Here is a 16,124-nt window from a genome sequence, read left to right as displayed (position 1 = left end):
AATGTGAATGTCCAGTAAAAGTGTTTATTTTTTTACTGCCGCTGTTCAAAGAGGAAGCATGTTTTAGCAATTAAAGCAAAGGACTGGGAGTTGGGATTCTGGGTTCTATTCCTGACATTGATACTAGACTTGCTGTTTGACAGAAGCTGGGAATGGGCGACAGGGGATGGATCACTTGATGATTACCTATTCTGCTCTGGGGCACCTCACCAGTATCCTGTCAGAAGACAGGATACTGGACTAGATGGACCTTTGGTCTGACCCAGTATGATTGTTCTTATATTCTTATGGATCTGCTCTTGTTTTGATGGAAGTTAATGGGGAATTTTAGCACTGAATTAAATTGGGAACAGGTTCAGGCCCTATGTGACCTTAATTACTTGCCCTCAAGTTTTTCATTCTAGACTCTAGGTATCTATAAAATGCCTCATCTGTCACATCCAGATGTCAAAAGAATTAATTATGGAGAGGTTTGTGACTAGAGTTCCATTTTAATGCTACCACCACCAAGATAATTCAAACTGCTTAGTCCACAAACTGAAGATTGGGGTTTCGTCTGTTGGCCAAATTGGGAACGAATTTTTCTTATTATTTACTGAAAGTTGGTGCTGTGACTTTTTGTGGGTTGGTTGTTTGATGGTCATTAATATCAGTAGGGTTTAGCTGCCTCTCAGCAAATTCACACAGACTGTCATGAGTACTGTAATCCCTCCATGGTTCTGTTTTGAATCTGACATGCCATTGCATACAGGGCTTAAAATGTCAAATTGGATAAAAGTTTTGGTTACACTACAGCTACCTTCCTCTGGTTTGTCCATTGCCTCAAAAACTAACCTCCTGTACGTTTTTTTATAGACTTGTTCTCTTTATCAAAGTAATTATAAATCTGAAGAATAAAAAGGAACATGGTCCTTTTAAAATCTGATCAGTTTCAGAAAACAAATTCAGAGTAGTTTCAGGTACTGCACCTACCACATTCTGTCTGCCTGCCCATATCTATATCTATACGCACAATCAAACTTTCATATTTATTAAAATTGTGTTTGTGTTCCTGAATAATATGAACTTGACTATATACAAAGTGCTTACACAAAATAAACAAACAAGGGAGAAAAGTGAAGATTGCTTCCTCATGATTTTTCCCTGTAACTTTTCAGTTAGTCCCCTGAAATATTAGTTTTAAGTAAAGTAGGCAAACATTTTCAGACAGTGATTCTTTTTAAGCTGATAATGTCCCTTTTAAAGGTGTAAAAGGAGATAGAGCATTACGATACAAATTTGTGTAACTTCTCATTAAAAAACAGATAAAATGAAAAAAAATGAATCTGGGCAGATGAAATTTGAATATCTGAACTTTGCTTTTGCTGAATGTATTAATGCAGCTAAATGAGCACAACATTATTGAATTTGCAAATTAAATTATTCAAATACACAACTGTAAAACTTCATCCAAATCCAAATGTGTTGTCTGAAATCTAGCTGCACAGTAATGATTATAGATGGTGCAAAGTGGTGGTCTGGAGTTAACTCCACCTTAATGAAGTTTGTTGTCTTGGAGTTGATGATTGTAAAGTGCTTTGAGCTCCTTAGATGAAAAGGGAGATCGTTAAGTGCAAAGTATAGTTTGTGCCAAACTATCTGAAAACAGTCTACAGTACACTTTTGCAGAACACTGCCACACTAATGCAAAAAAGACTCTTCTAAATTCCTTCTCTCCTGAGTTTGTGTCAAGCTTCTGGTAATCACAGTGCTAGAAAACTGTACATGTAATATACAATACTTGGCAGTAGAACTTCAAGTAAATATACAAAGGAGAGACTTCCTGTCTGACACAGCTCAAAACCTTGGCACTCCACATTCTGGATAGAGTCTGGATCAATTTAAAACACTATATCTGGAAGAATATTTAATTAATGTTTTTTGTCTTTAATATTTTGTTTTTCTCAATTTTAAAATATAACAAATACTGAAATATAATTGTACAGGTAGACAAGGGCCTATCTTTCTGTCATTTGAAGTCAGCGGAAGTATTGTCATTGATCCCAATAAGAATGGGATTAGGCATCAAACAATTTATATTTTGTGTTGTCCTAGAGAAAAAATTTAGCTAAATACCATGGATAACAAATTTAGGTGTAATACTTTTTGCAGTATAGCATCACAATGAAATTGTCCAGGTATTTTGGTCACCTTTAAAGTTAACATCTTCCAAGAATTACTTTACAATGGTATCTGCAATATCAGGATTTTCCCTTATTTTCAGAATAGGAAATGCCTCCCGACTTTGCATCTCACAGGTGGCATTCCGTACCCGATAAGACAGGACCCTAACTCTGGTATCTCTAATACTGTTACCACTATTGTGGGAACCGCTGCTGTTAAATCTTGACTCTTTAATGGTAACCTCTTTGTAAATGATGATATTCAAATAAATGAAACTGACTTACTTACGGAGTTGATTTTCCCTCTCCTAATATTTATTGATGCTATTTTGAAAGTATTTGGACAAGTAAAAATCAAGCAACATTTGCCTTGCAAATTAATGGGTTCTTACAAATGTGTTAATTAGCACAATGTGGATGTTATTAACTAAATAAGAAATTCAGCTAAATACTCAATCATTTCTATACTCAGTATTTAAGATTATTCTGTTTAATATGTTCTTTTTAAACTACTGTATATCTTTCATGAAAATTCTCAATACAAAATGCAGAATAGAGAAAAGAGGAGAATTCTAGGAATTAATACACGGCTATAGTTCTGTCGAAGGGCTCTGCAAATAGCCACCATAAGATGCATGTATTTTTTTCATGTCCTTTTTTTATGTTAACTGTTAAAAAAAAAAAAAACAGTTTCAACCTGGAGAAGGGTCTATCCCTTCTCTCCAATCCATGCACAAATGTGGCTCCCATACTAAAGTCCTGAAATCTAATGTGGCAAAGAATGCATTAGCATTCTAAGCACATCTTTTGTCTGAAAGCGCTGTTGCTGATTCACTAGTATTAGAGCTGTGCAATGCAATAGTTTGTGGGGGGGGTTGTGGTTTTCTCCCTAAAATCAGGTAAAACTCATGCTTTTGCGTGCAATCTGCTTTGATTTTACTGACTTGAATTCAAAGTTCAATGTAAAATTTGGGAGAGGGGGACAAATGCACATGAACAAGAACTGAAATATACATATAACAATAACATATATTAAAACTCAGTAAAACTGCTGTGTTTTGCACAGGGCTCAATAATTTTAACATGCAAAGAGAAACCAAAGCAGACAGGCTTTGGGGCATTCTGTTTCTGAAGAAATGCATTATATTTAACTAACATTTTCTCTATGGCTTCATTTAGATGTTCACCTTCCATCTTAAACTGTACAGATGCTATGCTGGTCAAAGGCCGCCAACTTCTATCCAACAGTGGCAGCATTTCAGCAATGAGTGAGATGGTGAGAGCATATAACATAAATAGTTTTATAATTAGTTGTGAGCATTTCAGGGATTCTGGGTGGCAGGTGCTAACCTGTACTCTCAGTAGTTTGAGCGCTAGGCAGGAAGTCAGGAAACATGGGTTCTGTTTCTGACTTGCTGGGTGACCTGATCCAGTTCACTGAATCTTTCTGTTTCTCATATGGGAACAGTAATGTTAATCTAGTTATGCTAAGAGCTATGAGCTCTACAGATTAAGAGCACATTTATTGGTATGGAGGTGCACAGTTGCATTAACATAAGAGAATTTTTTTAATAGTTACAGTACTGAGTAGGAAATTTTTGGTTCACTTTAACAAGTTTTTTCTTCACTGGATATTACTTTCAAATTAACCCTTTCAGCCAATTCTGTAAAACATCAGATTTTAGATAATAATAATTACCTCATTTCTATTTTAACTGATAACTCACAATATTTTGATAGAATAACAATAAATTTGCTATTTTAATGCTTTGTTTTCAGCCTATACTACAAACCTGCAATAATTTCTAAATCTGGCCCCTTAAACAGAAGCAAAGCTTTCATTTTAATCTCTCAGTAAAGTTACTGTACCTGAAGTCGCAATAGAGATGAATGCCACAGCAATGAAGAAGAGGACAAAAATAAGTTCTATTCTCATCTGGAACCAGCGCAGTGTGGACAGGTACAGGAACCAGTTCACTGTGTGTAAGTTCAGCGCTTTGTGAAATAAGGTTTCAAAATATGGCTGTCGCCCAAAAGCTCTTAGTGTCCATAGTCCCTTTAAGCTTGTAACAAGATGTGTAAAAATTGGACTCCGGGCTGTAAAGTATTTAGATTAAAAACACTGTAAACATTCATCCTTCAGTATCTTTCAGAATAGAAATGACCTAAAAGCCCAATCCCACTCAATAATATAACTATCTTCATTTGTTTAAATTATATGTATCTTATTTTTCTTTCACAAATACCATCAACATACTCATAGAACAGGATATATGGTACTCGTGGTCCTATAAATGTGATGAAATTCCATTCAATGTATAATCTATGAGTGAACATTTAATTTTTTTTGCAGCCAGTATAATTACTTGTAGAAATCCCTGCTACAGTGAAATATCACATGGAGGAAAACCAACAAAAATGAATTTCTTAATATTCTGCAAACTAAGCAAGGCAAGGTTTTTAACAAATAGAGAATGCCTCATCGCTCTGAATTGCAGAGTACGACAAACCTGTAATAGAAGTTTTGCAACACATCAAAAGTAGTAATGATCCCTCTGAACTTCACAATTCAGGCCTGTCCCTAACCAAAAGCAAAGGTAATCATCAATATCTGACATTCATGACTGAGATGCTAAGGAGCTGAAGGTCTGTCCTGAAGCCACAACATTGTCTGAATAAATGATCCAGCAAATCCTTGCTTCTAAAATTCTAAAATAGCATTGTCATTACATATTCTAAATATGTTTCTGCATAAAGGACCTATCCCTGAGAGGTGCTGAGCACCAACGAAGCCTGATCTCAAATTTTCAAGTACATTTAATCTTATTAAAATGGTATTTCAGGTCATTATTTATTTTCAGCTGCACTAGTGATGCCCAACTTTAAATCTGTTTTCTTCGTTACTCTTTGGCAGGAGGGAACTCCTTATTTGCTGGCTGAGTAATAGCATAAGCTATCAGGGGAGATGAATGTTCTGCTCCTGCAGACAATGGAATCTTGCACCAGAGAAGGCAAAGAAAAGGTGAAAGGGTAAATTGCTTCTCCATTTATTTGTTGTGGGTTTTGGTGTCTACAAATGTGGCTGCTTCTACTGTGACCCCAGAACCTCTTAATGCCAGCTGGCAAAGGGGTACACAGGGAGTGCAAGGAGATTACAGGTGTCTCCTGAGTCTGGTATGAACATTTTAGTTCACCAAAGAGTGTCATGTAAGTTCTCTAATAAAAGCTTATGTCATCCTCATCATCGTTGCAACATGTTTGTATGGATGATATTTAAGGAGTTAAATGTCTGTACCAGAAATGTGTGTCCTTAAAGTCTGTGTCACCAACAGAGGTGAAGAAACAAGTTTTCTCTAACACAAGAAATGCTTCTCTCTCCCTGTCTCTGATGTAACCTAATACAATATATGTTCCATTTACACACAAAGTCAAAAATTAATGAAGAGATGTGAAATCAACAGGCGAGGGGCACACAGGGGGGAAAAAACAAGCCACAGCGGGTTATCTTGAGTAAGGACAATGAACTTTGTGGGTATTTCTAGGAGGCAAGGCAGACAGTCCTGTACGGTTTTACTGAGGGGACAAGCTGTGAGAACGGCTTGTGTCTTGGGGGAAAAAGAGATCTCAACAATCCTTGCTGAAAAATGCTGACTTTGGGATAAGCTAGAATTATCAAGACAAGGAAATAATTTTAGTTTAGTCTAAGGTTTAGATTGTGTGTTATGGTTTTATTTGATATGTAACCAACTGTTTCCAATACCTTGTCTTTCTAACACTTTGAATCTCTGTTATTTAATAATAAACTTACTCTTGTTTTAACTATAAATATATTGAAGTGCTATGTTGTAAATCAAAGTATTGGCCCTGAGTTGAATCTAACAAGCTGGTGTGTTCTGTTCCTTTGAGGACAGCACACCTGGTATTTCTATGAGTAACCAGTGACAGGGGGATACTTGGAAGGGTCTCAGGAGCTGGGGTGCATCTGTTAACTACCTACAGAACAAATGCAAGGCTGGTGTAACCCAGATGAGAATACTTGAGGGGATGACAAGCTGGCTGTGATGGGGAGCTATCGCTCAGCTGTCGCAGGCAAGTTTCTCTCGCTCTGGAGGCAACAAGGTGACTCACAGCAGTGGGTACCCAGAGAAGCATCACACATACCTTCAGATTCCAGTTGTTTCAGCTGCTGAGAAGTGCGGAGAAAATATGTCCTTAACATAATAAAGGCTCCTATCACAGGCACTGATGCCAGGAATATGTAGGGCAGTAAAATTGAGACTACTATTATGGCGCCAGTCACAATCAGTATTAACTGTAGGAGGAAAGAAAAAATAGTATTGATACAGTACATTTTGATTTTACAGGTTAGAGATTGGTGATGAATCACCCCTTGAGGCCTATGTACTATTCAACTTCATTACTTCAATCAAGTAAATCAGTGGCCTCTAGATACAGCAAGAACTGCTTTGCAAAAAAGGTGATAACTTTCACCTCTAAATCACTGGTTGAATCCAGGCCCAGTCAGTAAGTGACTGAAAACTGTTCAGTTTTGAAATCGTAGTCTCAAATAATTTTCTAGCAGACAAGTATTCATATCACCATAAAACCTCCTGACAACTGGCAATCTCAGCAGAAAGTGAGGGTTGAATAGCCATGGACACTGAATTAACTTTCACGCTGGAAAGAAATTTGCACAATTGCTGCTCTTGATGTCTGTGACTGTACAAGAGGACTTCAGTTTCCGATTATCTCAGTCTGGTGTCTTTCACAAACACTATATTAACATAAATTTTTCTCGGGAAAAATTTCCTATCTTTCACTTTTTTTTTTTTAAGTATTAATTTAAAAAAATCCTCATCTGGAATCTAAGCAATTGAATAGGAGCACCAAGGATTATGGACAAACACCTATTGTAGCAGCTGCAATGGTAAACAATGAGATACTTCACTGTATTTTACATTTGTTTTAAGAGGTGAATCTTTGGGCTGATGAAGCATGGGTTATAATTTTGCAGGCTGTGTTGCACTGGTTTGTGATAATGCAAGAGTTGTGTTTGCTCGTTATTTCATAATGCGGAATGTAACAACCATTCTAATCTTAAGAGGAGAATGAACCATTCATCTGAAATTCAGACAAATTATATAACTCCCAAATCAAAGACTCCACATGGAATCATACAGTCCCATCATGGCCCTGCTTTAACACAGGTTCCTATCATTCTCTCGAATTCTGCAGAGGTTATCAATCTGTGCTACACTGTCCTTACTGTTGCTGTGCCATTTTTGTATCTGATCTTGCCTGCATGAGCAATAGAAGTAGAAAAGTGAGACAAGCCTAGATCCTCAAAGGTATTTAGCTGCCTAACTCCCACTGGGAGTTACTTTTCAGGATCTGGGCCACAGTCTGTAGAGGAAATGGCTTCATGGATCATAGTCACTGAAGCAAAATGTTAATGGAAAATGGAAAACAGAGAAGAAAACTAAAACGGGACATTTAAGCATACAATGAGAAAAGTAATGTCCAAGAACAAACAGTGTGAAATCACGACTCTGCTCAGGATATCTCGTTTGCGGCCTCTGAGAGAGGAGCACCCTCTTAGTCTGAACATGGGTGCTTCCTGCCTGAAACATCCTAATGTATAAAATGGAGTTGTATATCTAAGTGGAACTTCCACAGCGAACCATATCACACATAGCTCCATAAGCACCCTTGTATTTTCATAAAAAGTTCAATTTTTAATAGTGCAGATCTAGAGGTATAATTTTAAAAATGTACATGTTTTCAAGTAGTTTTGTGAAGTCACTATAATGAATAACATTATACTAAAGCCTAATCCCTACTATGTTATACAAATGTAAAGAGGTTGGCTATTTGAAATCCTAAATACTGCTTATCTGGTTTGAAATGGGATCTTGGACTGACTGCTTCAGCAGGAGATACAAGTTACATTTCATAACTGACTCTTTAGTTATGAGAACCTCCTTTGAGTGCTCTGTGTAGGTGCTTCTTTTCCCTTCTAAATAGGTATTTCTTGTATAGAATATAAGCAGGGTTTCCCCTTCACAGACTGTAATTTAATCTCCCTTTAACCTATAATTTAAACTCAGAAAACTGAATTTCTGTCCCCTGGAAAACTTCAAGGTTTCAAGAAAGTTTGTATCTCAATATGGGATGAAAAGTAAAAACCACATTTTTATGGGACAGAAATTCTGAGAAATTCCATTTCAGGAGAAATGGAATTTTTCTTCTTGCTGGCTGCCTGCCTGGAAAGCTGTTGTCAATTTCATTTTCTGCCTACAGAATATTGATTTTTTTTTTTTCAGAATTAAAACTTTCCCATGGAAAACTGCCGATTTTTGTGAAAAGGGCATTTTCCACTGGAAAATCATTCCGATGGAAATTTCCCAACCAGCTGTACTAGGTACATGAATTAAATTAACCAAAACATTTAAGACAGTAAACTGGTCTCCTTATCAAAATCAAACCCTCACCATTATACATCAGAGCTTCAATGGCCTGAGCATGGACCCTTAGATGGCTTCTAAAGTCAAGTCTCCTAAGTTGTAATACACAACTCCTGGGCTACATCAAAATCCGGCTGCATATTTCTCTCATTTCAATATAGTTTTTAATACAGTGTTGCCTCTTGACATGTCAAAATACTATAATTCCAGAAGTTTCATATATTCTTCCTGAACATAAGACTTGCCACACTGGATCTACTCCATGGTCTATTGGTCCAGTATCCTGTCTCTGACAGTTGCTAGTACCAGTTGCTTCAGAGGAAGTAGCCTTGTAGTATGCAGGTTATGGAACAACCTCGCCACAGGCAATGTTTCCACCAAACCCACAGTAATTAGCAGCTGGCTTGAAGCATGAGGAATTTATATCCTTTCCAAAACCTTTTTAAAAAGTATTTACTACCGTAACTCTGCAGATATTCATCCATCTAAATGTCCAATTGTTTCCTGAATCCTGCTAAGATCATGGCCTACAGCTAAATAGAAGGGGGGGGGGGGGAATCTAACAAGCTAAATGTTGCGTTCTAATTTTTTGCTTAGTTCTTTTTATTTAATATGATATGTTATCCATGCTGTGTGACTGCAGGGGAAGACTAAATAAACAAATATATCTAGAACTCTGATTTTACAAACCTGAATGAAGTCAAATATTGTAAGTGGCAGTACGTCATCCAGTATGGCTGTATCTTTAGAGAATCTGTTAAGTATTCCACCTACAGATGGAAAAAAACAGAAATAAAGCAACAGGCAAAGGACTCGTTGTTACATGAATATGTTCTACAGATGTCAGCTTTAACTAAAACTATAGGTTTTCTGCACATGGAAATGTTAACTGAGAGATGTTTTTAAAGTTTTTGCGCTAAACTCAGCCTTGGCATAAGTGTTATTCCCTTATTGTTAATGGAGTTACATCTGCTTACAACAGGGCTGAATTTAGCCCTACAGCTTTTATTTTAGTTAGTGAGGTCCCAGGAAAATGCAGAATAGGTTAGTGCAATAGAAGATGCATGCTTAGATGGGATAGGGGAAGAGAGACAAACGCAGACAGGCTGTACCACTCATGCAATAGATTTTGAAATAGATATGGATAGTCTGTGCATTAGCATGGTATTTAATTTCCAAATATCAGCTTCCTGACTTCCAAGCAGACTTAATGTGCAAAATGATGTTGAGAGAATTAGTAATAAGAAGGAGTTATATGAAATGGAGACTCATTTTGGTCCATTTCTATTCACTAGTGTCTCCTGCTATATACTTTTAAGTATAGTCCAGTAAATGAGGATAGGACAGGAATTTTATACACAGATGACAGTGGCACTTACTGTATTAGTTATGTAACAAAATCTCCAGCAACTTTAGGGACAGATTTTGATACCCTTACTCATGCTGAGTAGCACCTTATTCCATCCACTTCAGTGGGATTACCTGGAGTAAGGGTATCTGAATCTGACCTTCAGTTACTTATTGCAGAGCTGACTGTGTATTTTATACAATAGTTTTATCCAAAGTGAACTCAGCTCTTGTCTGTTTTTATGGTTTTTTTACACTGTTGTCATAAATATAAAGGGAAGGGTAAACACCTTTAAAATCCCTCCTGGCCAGAGGAAAAAGCCTTTCACCTGTAAAGGGTTAAGAAGCTAGGATAACCTCGCTGGCACCTGACCAAAATGACCAATGAGGAGACAAGATATTTTCAAAGCTGGGGGGTGGGGAGAAACAAAGGCTCTCTCTGTCTGTGTGATGCTTTTGCCGAGAACAGAAAAGGAATGGAGTCTTATAACTTAATAAGTAATCTAGCTAGATATGTGTTAGATTCTGTTTTGTTTAAATGGCTGAGAAAATAAGCTGTGCTGAATGGAATGTAGATTCCTGTTTTTGTGTCTTTTTGTAACTTAAGGTTTTGCCTAGAGGGATTCTCTGTGTTTTGAATCTGATTACCCTGTAAGGTATTTACCATCCTGATTTTACAGAGGGGATTCTTTTCCTCTTTTCTTCAATTAAAATTCTTCTTTTAAGAACCTGATTGCTTTTTCATTGTTCTTAAGATCCAAGCTTTTGGGTCTGTGTTCACCTATGCAAATTGGTGAGGATTTCTATCAAGCCTTCCCCAGGAAAGGGGGTGTAGAGTTTGGGGAGGATTTTGGGGGGAAAGACATTTCCAAGCGGGCTCTTTCCCTGTGATATATTTGTTAGACGCTTGGTGGTGGCAGCAATAAAGTCCAAGGACAAAAGGTAAAATAGTTTGTACCTTGAGGAAGTTTAACCTAAGCTGGTAAAAATAAGCTTAGGGGGTTTTCATGCAGGTCCCCACATCTGTACCCTAGACTTCAGAGTGGGGAAGGAACCTTGACATGGTGGCACAGCGATGGGATCATTTTGAGATCAATTTGAGATTTTTTGAACCAGAAGCACAGATTTTAAAAGGAAATATTTTTTTTCCTTTGGGCTGCTGGAAAGCAGGTTTTAAGCTGAAAGCAGTTAGAGGTATTTTATTTTATTTTTTTTTTGTCTCTGCTTGGGGGCCAGAGCAGAGACAAAAGTCTTTTGTGAGCTGGAGTTTTTCTCTACCTAAAGGCAGAGTAGTTAACCTCCTGCAGGGAAATTCACAAGTCTTCACAGACCTGAAGTTGTTTTTTACCTAAGAGCAATTAGAGGGATTTTCAAGGTGTTTACCCTTCCCTTTATATTTATGACAACTTTTATAAAACCTGAAGGAGATATTTCAAAACCAACGCAGACATCTAAAATGTGTGGTACTTAAAATGCAGTCAAGATGTTCTACAAGATTCATACTTTACTTTTGATGTAGCAAACATTTAAAATTGAACTGAGGTGGTAGAGAAAACAATGGTTTCCTTTAAACAGAATGAAGCACTCTTTAATTAAAATCAAAGGCATAAATAATTAAGTCAGTCAGTTTCTAACTTGACTACCTGCTTTCAAAGAGTTGACGACTGACATCGGTGCCTGAAGAACTGCGTGCAGCATCTTCTGATGAAGAGTTTTAGAAACTGTTATAAGAGTATGCACCAGGGGTAAACCTCTGAAGATTCCCAAGGCAAACAGGGTATCTGCCACTCCCACGTAAATATAGAAGACATAGTAGCTGCTAGTGTCGGTGACAATCACTGCAGCACTGTTGGACACATCAGAGCTGGCATTTTTTGCCTCTGTTGCATTTGCCACACTTGCAGCATATCTATGAAATGCAATTTAAAAAAAATACAGTAAGTTCAAAAAGCATCTTCATTCCTGTTACTATAATTATTACACAAGTAGTATCTACAAGCTCCATTTGTCCTAAATCCATATGGGTGATTTTTCTTTCTTGAACATCAACCTCCATGTACAAAACACAACTAATTGGTCACTCCATATTCTATTAAGCCTAAATTCTCATCCCTGTGTTCAGCTATCAATGTGCTAAATACCTTATTTATCACTTCTCAGATACATGAGTGCTTATCAAAATCTACGGTATCTTCTAAAATCTGTTTCATACACATACACTGTAGATGATTTGATAAGGAAATACACAGGAACTAGGCCATTAATATATGCTTAGGAGTCCTCTTTGATTTCCCCTCTATATTATTATGAAAAATGGATTATATTGGTAATATCTTCTGAACAAGGTACCTTATTAGGAGTTATTTAATAAAAACTAACCTACCCAATTAGTAGGAAATTCATCCTTTTCTAAAAAAGAAAATCTTTTAATTGAGAATTAAGCCAAACTAAATTACTAAACAAACAAAATGCTTTATCTGTATCATAACCACATTGGGTAAGGCCAAAAGCACTTCAGTGAATTAGTATAAGAGTAACCTTATTAAACAGAATGTTGGGAATTATTAGGAAAGGGATAGATAATAAGACAGTAAATATCATATTGCCTCTATATAAATCCATGGTATGCCCACATCTTGGATACTGCATACAGATGTGGTCACCTCATCTCAAAAAAGATATACTGGAATTGGAAAAGGTTCAGAAAAGGGCAACAAAAATTATTAGAGGTATGGAACGGCTGCCATATGAGAAGCGATTAATGAGACTGGGACTTTTCAGCTTGGAAAAGAGACGACTACAGTGGGATATGATAGAGGTCTATAAAATCATGACTGGTGTGGAGAAAAATAAATAAGGAAGTGTTATTAACACCTTCTCATAACACAAGAATTAGGGGTCACCAAATGAAATTAATAGGCAGAAGGTTTAAAACAAACAAAAGGAAGTATTTCTTCACACAATGCATAGTCAACCTGCGGAACTCTTTGCCAGAGGATGTTGTGAAGGCCAAGATTATAACAGTGTTCAAAAAATAACTAGATAAATTCACGGATGATAGGTCCATCAATGGCTACTCGCCAGGATGGGCAGGGGTGGGGTCCCTAGCCTCTGTTTGCTAAAGGTGGGAATGAGCGACAGGGGATGGATCACTTGATGATTACGTGTTCCTCTGGGGCACCTGGCATTGGCCACTGTCAGAAGACAGGATACTGGGCTAGATGGACCTTTGGTCTGACCCAGTATATCCATTCTTATATGTTTTTGACTAGCCTTAAGGATCTTCATGAACAAATATTAAGAGGTTTTTGGGTTTTTTTTTTACAAAAAGCAACAGCAGAAAGAGAATCCCCAAGCCCATAATAAAATGCAGACAATACTTACTCTTTGAGAAGCCACACCCCAACCAAAGAAGCAGCCACCTGCAATCAGTGAACATACGATTATTTTTTTCTGTTACATTATGTTCTTTTACTCCCTTTTCTTCTTTCCACAATTATGGTAATTGTTTATTGCATCATTATTTGTACAGAGAACATTATAAATGGATGAAATTCAAACTTCCTTGAAGCAAACACCTTGCCACTTCTGTTCCTCCTTCCAAAGGAAACCCTTCAGTGCACCTCCCAAGGAGAACTACATTTATACATACACTTTATGAGCATTCAAGTACCAAAGCACCTTTTATATTTGTTGGCACTGTGTGATTAACAGCGATTTGCTGAAATGCATTCTTGGTGACAAGGGACCCTTACTGTATGTTTGGACATTTCTTTTGTTTTAAATATTATTACATTTTGTTAACAACTCGAACAGTGAGACTGCTTCCCGGTAGATATGAAATATGTGTCAAGACTTAAAGTGACAGTAAAGAATTCAACACATTACTAATTTTATTTAACTCATTTGTCTGACACTGTTACTTTTCAGGAATATACCCCTTGAGCTCAGTCTGTGCCTCTTCTTCCAGTTCAGTTCAGCTTTAATTTCTGTCCAATCCTTTGCTACCAGAGTTAGTGTAGTATTGTCACTCTCTCTGACCAATCTCTTTGTCTGATCTGAGTGTTCCTCAGCATGTCTCCTGTCCCTCAGCTGCTAGTTTTAAGTAATACTTCAACACACCGTTAATTTGCTGTGCCAGCAATAAAGTTCCACTTTGTTTAAAGTGGAACTCATCCCTTCTGTATAGGCTCTCCTTGCCCCCCAATGACAGCCCTCAGTGTCTAATAAATATAGAGCCTCCTCTCTACACTGAATTCTTATCTATCCACTGAGACCTAGGGGAGCCTCCTGTTGAGTTAATCTGATGATACTGGAAGCATTTCAGAAAATCTACTGGATAGATCTTATACTTAAACCTTATTCCTAGTAATTTAAATGTAGATCCTAGGTCATCTCTCTCATATCTCCCCCATCACTGCTATCAAGATATGCCTTATGACAGATTACACCCCAATACTTATCAGAAATTTGTTTTAGATGTCTCATGAGATCTGCCATCTTTGCACCAGCTAGATAAATTACTGAAGAGCTGTCATAATAATCTAGTAATCAATATCTCCCCCCATCCTCCTGTGTCTCACAGCCATAATCCCATCTCCACCTTGGCTGCCTCCCACTACAAGACCAGCGTTCTCATCTGAGGGATGCAGAGAGCCAATTCTGAGGTGGGCCTGCTTTACAGAATCCTTACATGCTGTTTCTGTGAGTATCCACTTCTTCCTCTGCTCTACCAGTTCAGCAACTCTGGCTTCTAGATTCTGTAGTTGGGCATTAAGAACCATGAGCTTCTTGAAAATGTGCACACATACAACACTTGGCCAAAAGGTAAGTTCTTGTACATTTTCCTTGTAATAATGCCCTGGTTGGGTCATGAATCTGGCACCTCTAGATCTAGAATAGCTCATTCTTCTAGGTTTAAGGTAGCATCTGTAGCAGTGCTGGGCAACCTACAGCCTGCGGGACGCATGCAGCCCCTTCTGGGTAATCCGCTGGCCGGCCGCGAGACAGTTTGTTTATGTTGACTGTCTGCAGGCTTAGCCACCTGCAGCTCCCTGCAGCCAATGGGAGCTGTGGGAAGTGGTGTGGGCTGCAGGGACTTGCTGGCCGCTGCTTCCCGCAGCTCCCATTGGCCAGGAACAGCACACCGCGGCCACTGGGAGCTGTGGGCAGCCGTGCCTGTGTATGGTCAATGTAAACAAACTGTCTCATGGCCCGCCAGCAGATTACCCTGATGGGCCACATGCGGCCCGCGGGCCGCAGGTTGCCCACAACTGATCTGTAGTGTAAGCTGCCGCATAGGGCTCCTTTCTCAGCTTTTTACTTGACGCTACTCTCTCACTTTAGAAGTGTAAAGTCTCTACTGCTAAACGGTCATGCCCATCATAAATCTCTGTATATGCGGTAGCCATTAGAGGGAACACTGTGTTGCTGAGTATGTAACTCTCACTCGGGTTGGAAATTTTGTCATGCTGCACATATCCACCGGGGACTAAATACATTCTGTGCAATAATTGAATAAGTATTCCCCACCCTGTTAATCTGTTCACTGGTCTTTGACCTCTGTAGTTAAACAGGGATTTTACTGAGTGGATATTAGTATGTCATAGGTTTTGTCTTCCAGTTAGATAAAGGTTTTTAATTTTTTTAAATGACCTAATAGGTGTTCTTTAGGTTTCTAACAATTAACTGAGCAGCATACTCCACTCAGTGACAAACTACCATGCCAAAGCCCCTGTGCACACTCTGGCTGGGGCCTCTCTTTCTGTTTTGAGGCTGCAAACCCTTGCATAAAGGCAAACTGGCTTTGGCCCAGATTCTCGAAAGTATTTGGGTGCCTAATTCCCAATGAAATCAATGAGAGTTACATGCCTGAAGACCTCAGAGAAGCTGGGCCTTAGTAAATTAGCAAGTGTAGGAAAAGTAAAACCAGAAATAATCTGGGCCCTGACTTTTAATGATTCAGAGAGAGACTGAGTGGTTAGGACACTCTCCTGGGAGGTGGGAGACGCAAGTTCAAATCCCAGCTCCACATCAGGCAGATAAACCTGGGTCTCCCATGTTGCAGGTGAGTGCAGAAACCACTGAGCTGCAGATTATAAGGAAGACACCCACATCTCCTCCTCTACCTGTTTGGTTTTAGGAATGCTCT

General features: G+C 38.2%; 1 protein-coding gene across 1 annotated transcript in view; it reads right to left on the bottom strand.

The window, feature by feature from the left end:
- CFTR (CF transmembrane conductance regulator) overlaps positions 1-16,124 on the bottom strand; it is a 144,553-nt gene that overhangs the window by 49,151 nt on the left and 79,278 nt on the right. Inside the window, exons 16-20 of the mRNA XM_073328163.2 lie at positions 13,358-13,395; positions 11,617-11,882; positions 9,317-9,396; positions 6,324-6,474; positions 4,032-4,259 (exon numbers count right to left, since the gene is read on the bottom strand). Of these exons, the coding sequence (XP_073184264.1) occupies positions 4,032-4,259; positions 6,324-6,474; positions 9,317-9,396; positions 11,617-11,882; positions 13,358-13,395 (763 nt within the window). The remainder of the gene's footprint in view (positions 1-4,031; positions 4,260-6,323; positions 6,475-9,316; positions 9,397-11,616; positions 11,883-13,357; positions 13,396-16,124) is intronic.

Source organism: Lepidochelys kempii, chromosome 1 (assembly GCF_965140285.1).
Source record: "Lepidochelys kempii isolate rLepKem1 chromosome 1, rLepKem1.hap1, whole genome shotgun sequence".
NCBI classification, from domain to species: Eukaryota; Metazoa; Chordata; order Testudines; family Cheloniidae; genus Lepidochelys; species Lepidochelys kempii.
The sequence above is the reverse complement of the archived record's forward strand: the minus strand, read 5'-3'. Positions and strand labels throughout refer to the sequence as shown.